The following is a 7,395-nucleotide window of genomic DNA, read 5'->3' as shown; positions in this document are numbered from 1 at the left end:
TCGTGTTTTAACGAAATGTGATTAAAGTTGAGCATTTGAAAGCACATTTGCGTGTCTGGCTGTAGCTGAACGTGTAGAGATGTTCGCTGTTATTTGTTAGCTCCCAGCAGGTTCGGGTTCGAATGCCATTAGAGGCAAAATGTAATTTTTTATTTTTATTTTTGTTTTGAGTTTTTATTAATTGCGAAAAAAACATCTGTGAAGTTGTTCTTACTTACGAAAAAATATATCAACAATGCATTGTTAAAATGTTGGAGTAGCAGCAGCAGGGCAGGAGTATATGGTCCTGCCCTAAGGCTTCGCAATGTTAGTTGGAGCACATTTTTTATATGAATTGTGGTTAATTTTGGAGTACTCCTTGACCCTTAGGGAGTTCTCTTTATATGCATGCATGGAGCATTAGCGATTTTTGCAGGGGTTCATTTGTATATGAATGTATCGAGCCCCAACCGCCAAAATTTTTTTTCAAAATTTTATTTTTGATGCAGAAATATTCCTAGAGCATCTATATGCATTTCTGCATCAAAAATAAAATTTCGAAAAAAATGTCGCTTACATTATTTTGGCGGTTAGGGCTCGGTATTGTTTTAGGCACTCCGCACATTACGCGCCTTATCATAGTAGAGTAATCGTTTTTCATCATGCCGAAACGAATACCTGACGGCTCGAAGTCTGAGCACTTGCGCGCCCTGCATAAGTCCCAGCTAATTAATACAGACGATACATTGCACTTTTCTGACCGTTCTTTGTCCATTACATATTTTCGCGCCTATTTTTGCACCTTTGATTCAATACCACTTGGACGAATTTGACTTGGACTATGTTTTTTTTTTGTACAACCTAAAATTTAAACAAATGATGATTTCTAAACGGCAAGTGCCCTTAAATGTTGAGCGCTTCGATTCATGCAGCTTTTATGATAAGGCAATATAAATATGTGCTCGGCACGAAAGCTTCATGTTGTAGTATGCCGAAACGATTACACTATTATGATTAGGGGCTTTGTGTGCGGAGTGCCTTCCTGTGCAAACAAATAAGGTAAGTAATATTAGTTTATTTCATTTATTTACAGAAGAAATGTCGATAGCACAGTTTTTCGAAAACCAGGAGATCTTCATCACTGGCGGCTCAGGTAAGTCTCTCATGCAAATTATGTATGTATAATCGCTGGAATGCATTATACATACAAATATTTGAAGAAAACTTCAACATTCGCTTTTTTCGAATATTTTCTAAACAGCTGGCGCTAATATAAAATTTAGGGCCTTTTCTCATGTAGGCTTTAAAATTTGTGTGGTCCTTTAAACACAAATTTTGTTCTGAAATATATGCTTGAAGGGCAGAAAAATTGAAAACCTACTTGAGAAAACGGCACTTAGTGTAATTAAAATTTTTAGTGTTTACATATTTAAAGCCTGTTTACCACCGGACATTAAATATAAAATATTTTAATGACAATTTGGGCATTATATGTATATGATTCTGATAAATAGAATTTTTGAAAATGCAAAGTTTTGACATTAAATTCACGTACTAATATTGAATTAATATTGGATTGGATATTAAACTATGCAATTGTTTTACTTTTATAGAAAACTTTGTATGCTTTTGTAGGTATACACAGTATCGGATCGGAACTAAACCAAATTAGTATGGGATAACCCTTGAGGTACCACCTTGTCGATCCCAACCCCAATCCCAAGTCGATTGTTTTTATTCGAAATTTGTTTGATAATAAATTTACACGATTGACCGATTGAGCGAAATATGGCCAAAGCTGCATTTTTTGAATTTTTATGGGAGCATAAAAACTTTCGAAATCTGCCTTATCCTGAGTTTCGCCCAAAAAAAAATTCATCCGCCCATAGTAAATACATGGAAACGAAAAGTGAAAAGTGAACCGACTCGGGGAATACGTCTGAGACCTCTCACGCTCCCTCCATATAGCCAAATAACTCATATCGAGCCCTAACTGCCAAAAAGCTGTAAGCGACTTTTTTTTCAAAATTGTATATTTTGATGCAGAAGTGCATCGATAGAAAGAAGATGCTCTAGGAACGTTTCTGCATCAAAATGAAAATTTTGGAAAAATGGCGTTTACATTTTTTTTTATTATTAAATATATATTTTTAATTCATCATAAGTTCATATTTCCTTTCCTTTTCTCAGGCTTCATTGGTAAGGGTCTTATCGAAAAAATTTTACGCTCTTGCCCGAATGTAGCTGCAATATTTGTTTTGATGCGCCCAAAAAAAGGCAAATGCATAGATGAGCGTCTGCAAAATATATTGCATTCAAAACTCTTTGAACGATTACGAGAAGAGCAGCCACAAAATTTGCAGAAAGTCCATGCAATAGCGGGTGATTGTAGTCAACTGGGTTTGGGTATTAGCGAAGATGATTTGTTACGCTTACAGAATGTGAATATTATATATCATTCGGCAGCGAGTGTAAGGTATTGTATAATTATGTTTCATTGCACCACCCTATTAACATAAGTAACAAATGTACATACCATACACTGATTATTTAATTTATTTGAACATCGCTGATTTTTCATGAAACGCCTTTATATATATGTACCTGTATATGTGCATATGAATGTAAAAAATGTATGTAATGCAATTATCGATACACAGATTCGATGACCCATTGCGTGAAGCTATACTCATGAATACACGCGGCACTTATGAGCTCATCAAAATCGCAGAGACTCTGAAACATCTGAAGGTGTTTATGCATGTTTCCACTACATATTGTTATCCCAACAGACATGTTGTTGAAGAGAAGGTATAGTTAATTTAATTTAATTTATTTTATACTATTAAATTTTGTGGTTATTTTTAGTTCTATCCCTCTTATGCGGATTGGCGTACAACCATCAAATTAGCTGAAACTTATAGCACAGAATCTTTGAATATATTTAATCTTAAGTGAGTTTACAGTGGATGAATATATATGTTTAGCTTTCGATTTATTTGTGTAATGAAAAACGCTTTTACTCTGTTGTGCACAGATATGGCGATTTCCAACCAAACACTTATACATTTACGAAAAGTTTAGCTGAACAAATTATTAAGGAGTACAAGGATCGATTGCCTTTGCTGATATTTCGTCCATCAATAGGTGGGAATACTTACTTTTTATGTACATACATACCTTCAATTAATTGTATATATACTCGTTTCCTGAATGAATGTCATAATTCAAAAAATCAAAAGTACAAGAAAAATGGGTTTATGGTTTTTAGTCAGCCTTTCTCATTAAAAAAATAATAATAACTAACCACTTTATTAATGCGTAGATATCGCTATGAATTTTTTAACAAATTAAGCACCCCCGAGTCTAAAGTTAATTTGAAAGGCTATTTAAAAAAGAAAAAATAATTTTTTGGCCGAACGAAGGGGCGACTTTTTTAACTTTTCGTCATATCTTCGGCATTCAAAGTCGGATCTTAAAATATAATATATCGATATTTTTGACTCGAGGATATTCTTTTCTTTGTTCCAAAGTTCATTGACCCTAACGTACCACCCTAATGCCAATAAAGTAAAGCTCAGCAAGTAAGTATTTCGATTATTTCAGTAGAACTATGTAAACAAATTTTTTTCTCACCGAAAAATGTAAAAAGGCCTAACTTATTTTCGGGATTTTTTTTTCAAAATTACTTTATAAAAAGACCTGAGGACGCAGGGGTGTATGGCCAATTTTTTTTGGTTTGCTTGTAAGGTGGCATGCACCATATATTACATATTTACTAAAATACGGTCACAAATTACAGGATGAAAATTTTAAATGATGTATGTGGGCATTTCTCAGGAACTTTTGAAACATAAATAAGAAAATGGAAACTCGGTTTTCAAGCCGGGTAATGTATAGTAGAAGGGTCTTCCTTTAAACTCGTAAAAACCTCGTAAACCTCGTAAATTTACGAGCCTCCTGAAAGAACTGTCAACATTTTTATGGAGCTATATTTACGAGCCCCTCTTAAATTTTCCAGGCAAATTTGATGCGCAAACGACCTCGTAAACTTCAGTGTTGCCGAAGGTCCGAAATTTTTATATTAAAATGTATGATAAAATAATGGGATAAAGAGTACGTTCACGAATGTCGTAATCCGAAAAATATGTTTTTATGTGACGAGTAATACGATACCGTATGTGACGATTCGAGCCCTGATCAGGTGTTATGTATGTTTAAGGATCGTTGAACACGAATCTTAAGTCCGTTTTGATCCATCAGATATAGCGATTTTGAAAATATATGTATCTACGAAACTATGCATAATCATCAAAATCAAAAGTTCCTGTGATATACCCATATACATACATACATATGTACATACTCATTATATATATTTACTAATTAATAATTTATTCAAAATGATTTCACAGTGGTTTCATCAATTGAAGATCCTGTGCCCGGTTGGGTAGACAACTTCAACGGTCCCATTGGAATGTTGGTGGCTTGTGGTATTGGTATTTTCCGCACAAGCTGTGCCGAACCGGATATTGTCTCTGACTTTGTGCCAGTAGATGTGGTCGTACGTTCCATGCTAATTGCAACCTATCGTAAGGGAACTGAAGAATGGTAAATTTTAAATAAAAGAGAAGAAACTGAAAATTAATTTGCTTCCGTCTATTTTGCTAGGAATAAGAATGATCCGAAAGTGGAGGTAATTAATTGTGCTGCTTCCAAAATATGTCCCATAACGACTGGCGAAGTTATCGAGATCGGCAAGAGAGTTATCAAGGATACACCATTTGAAAAGACATTGTGGGTGCCAGATGGCAGCATAACACGTTGTCCAGTGTGGAATTTCATTCGGGTTTGTATAAAATATTTATATATACTTCATGTTACTCATAATCATCTTTAGCGCCTATATCATAGCTTGCCATTTTAAGTTTTTTAGAGCATTATACAATTTTCTCAGTGGGTAAAATTTACACCAAAAGAAGCAAATAATACGTTTGTGGACCAATGTGTTAGGTTTTAAAATAAACTATCAAAATATTTGTTTGACCCCATTCGATAAGTATGTATGTACAATGTACAGTGCCCCCTGAAAAAAATTTTGAAGGTTAATAGTTCTATTCAGGAAACGTAAATTTCAAATATGTATGTACAGTGACGAACAAAAGTATTGGCACCAAGAATGTTTCGCAATATATGCAAAGTTTTTTATTGTGATTTCTTTTTGATAATTTTCTATAAAAGTATAGTTCATACTACATCAAAAAACATAAAAATAAAAGCTCTAAACTTTGTGCAAAATTCAGAAACATTCAATAAATTTGCATACTAATTTGCAACTTTCTATTCAGGTTTTTTTTTAGAAAAGAATGCTGTTTTATATCCCATTCAAATTTAGCATAACAATTATTTTCTAAGCATTATTTTCTTTCATATACAAAAATTGTCGAATCTACTTTTTATGGAAGAAACTTCGTTAAAAAAATTGCCAAAAATCAGCGAATTTTTTTAGCGCTTCAAGCTTGCATACTTTAATTAAATGGGCTATAATATAAAACTGCATACTTAGAATTTTTCTAAAAAATCTGAGTAGGAAGTTGCAAATTAGTATGAAAATTTTAATGAAAAACTTTGGATAAATTGCGAAAAATTCTCTGTGCCAATACTTTTGTTCGTTACTGTATGTATGTACGCATAGAAGGAGTATTTTCTAGAATAATTTTTTTTAAATTTGATCATTAATTCATACTACTCTAGGTTTATTAAACAGGTAGTAGTAAAATAATATTACTCATACGCCACATCGTACATTGCCAAACTCGACCATCCTTCTACATGGCGTATGAGTAATGTGACCCACCGTACTTCATTCGGACGTACAGTACATCTTTTTGAGGGATTGTTAAGGGTTGTTTTTCCCCTTACTTTGTTTTTGTCTCTCATTTCCAAAAATTCATGGGTGAAAAAAGAGTTCAATTTTGTGGCATTTAAACATAATTGATTTGTTGAATTGGTATATTGTCAACGTTTTTGTATATTTCGCTTTTACCATTTTGTCATTACTTTCATACTATTTTTGGTTCTCAGGTCTTGTACTTTTTTGAGCTATGAAATAGTTGGTCACATTATGTATGAGTAACATTTTCCATGTAAATGTGCGATTTTTTTTTTCATTCACAATGCAAACTTAAAATGAAAATATTTTGAGAAAATGACCTGATCTAGAAAAACGATAAACAAATCCGTAATCTACGACCCAAAAAAAGAGTAGCCTATTTTTTGACATTTTAGATACAAGACGCAACAAAAAAGTACACGTAAATGTTCTTTTTGATATAATGCTGCTACCTGTTTGATATGCCTTGATACTAATTTTGAACAGTTATACTTGTTTAGAATTTATTTACAAAATCCACATATTTTCCACTTTTTCTCTTCAGTTCGTTACTCTGCATGTTTTAGTGGCAATTTTCGTCGATTTTGCCTTGCGTTTTACCAACACGAAACCATTGTAAGTATAAAATTAAAAAAAAAAAAACAAAAAACGGATTTCTTTAGTATGAATTAAATTAAATTTTATAAATTTATTTATTATTATTTATTTAGTCTTTTGAAACTACAACGTCGAATTTATGCTGCTACTTTGGCTCTGCATTTCTTTGTAAATACAGAATGGGATTTCAAAAACGATAACTTTTACGCTTTGAATTCATTTGTGCCGGATTCGGAAGAGTAAATATTACAATTTTTAACTTCATTCCAAATTCAAGGATTAATGTTACACAAATTTCTTAAAATTTTCCAGACATATATTCGGCTTTTTACAATTCAGAGATCTTGATTATGAACAATTCTTTCGCTCAGGTATACGAGGCGCTCGCGTATTTTTATTGAATGAACCGGCAACGTGTTCCCAAGGCGCCCTGACACGCATGAAGATTTACAAAGTATTACATTTCCTAATTAAGTTAATCGGAAGTGTGTTGATTCTGCGTTGGATTGGACGCTTTCTTTATGCAAAATTTTATGCCACTTTCGTTTAGTTGGATGAAAATACCAAATATGAAGTCATTGTTAATTTTCTTTGACTATAGGCTATTAAATAGTTTTTTTGTGAATAAACCATTCTTTTGATTTTTTATTTAAAATTTATTTCAACAGTCATGAGGTGGGCAGGAGTTATCTGAATTTAATTAAATGAAAACTAATCAGTCTTGTTCTGAAAATCATGTAATTCGAAATCGGTGTGATTCACAAGCAAAATATTTCAGAACAGTTTTTATTGATATCTTCACAAATTTTGGAAATACTATCCCTAGTTTTATATATATTAGGAAAGCTAATGAAATTTTCCATAAACCGTATGTGCATCACTTTTCGATAGCTCTGATAGTTTCTGAGAAATTATCTAATAATTTC

At 32.6% G+C, this 7,395-nt stretch overlaps 1 protein-coding gene across 1 annotated transcript; it reads left to right on the top strand.

The window, feature by feature from the left end:
* Positions 1–1,062: 1,062 nt before the first annotated feature.
* Positions 1,063–7,098, top strand: LOC118733472 (putative fatty acyl-CoA reductase CG5065). The gene is made up of 10 exons (XM_036462870.1): positions 1,063–1,132; positions 2,170–2,455; positions 2,640–2,790; positions 2,848–2,933; positions 3,017–3,126; positions 4,395–4,590; positions 4,651–4,828; positions 6,417–6,487; positions 6,583–6,708; positions 6,782–7,098. Exons 1-10 carry the CDS (start codon positions 1,078–1,080, stop codon positions 7,017–7,019), a joined length of 1,497 nt encoding a protein of 498 aa, XP_036318763.1. The 5' UTR covers positions 1,063–1,077; the 3' UTR covers positions 7,020–7,098.
* Positions 7,099–7,395: the final 297 nt, after the last annotated feature.

This window comes from Rhagoletis pomonella, unplaced genomic scaffold (assembly GCF_013731165.1).
Source record: "Rhagoletis pomonella isolate Grant_MI unplaced genomic scaffold, Rhpom_1.0 Rhpom_scaffold_00002, whole genome shotgun sequence".
Classification (NCBI taxonomy): domain Eukaryota; kingdom Metazoa; phylum Arthropoda; class Insecta; order Diptera; family Tephritidae; genus Rhagoletis; species Rhagoletis pomonella.
This window is presented reverse-complemented; position numbering and strand designations above follow the sequence as displayed.

Excerpts from the sequence above, each read along its gene's own strand:
- LOC118733472 (XM_036462870.1), top strand. The coding sequence starts at position 1,078 with ATGTCGATAGCACAGTTTTTCGAAAACCAGGAGATCTTCATCACTGGC. Across the intron at positions 1,133-2,169 it reads CTTCATCACTGGCGGCTCAG|GCTTCATTGGTAAGGGTCTT; the intron begins GTAAGTCTCTCA and ends TCCTTTTCTCAG. Across the intron at positions 2,791-2,847 it reads GACATGTTGTTGAAGAGAAG|TTCTATCCCTCTTATGCGGA; the intron begins GTATAGTTAATT and ends GGTTATTTTTAG.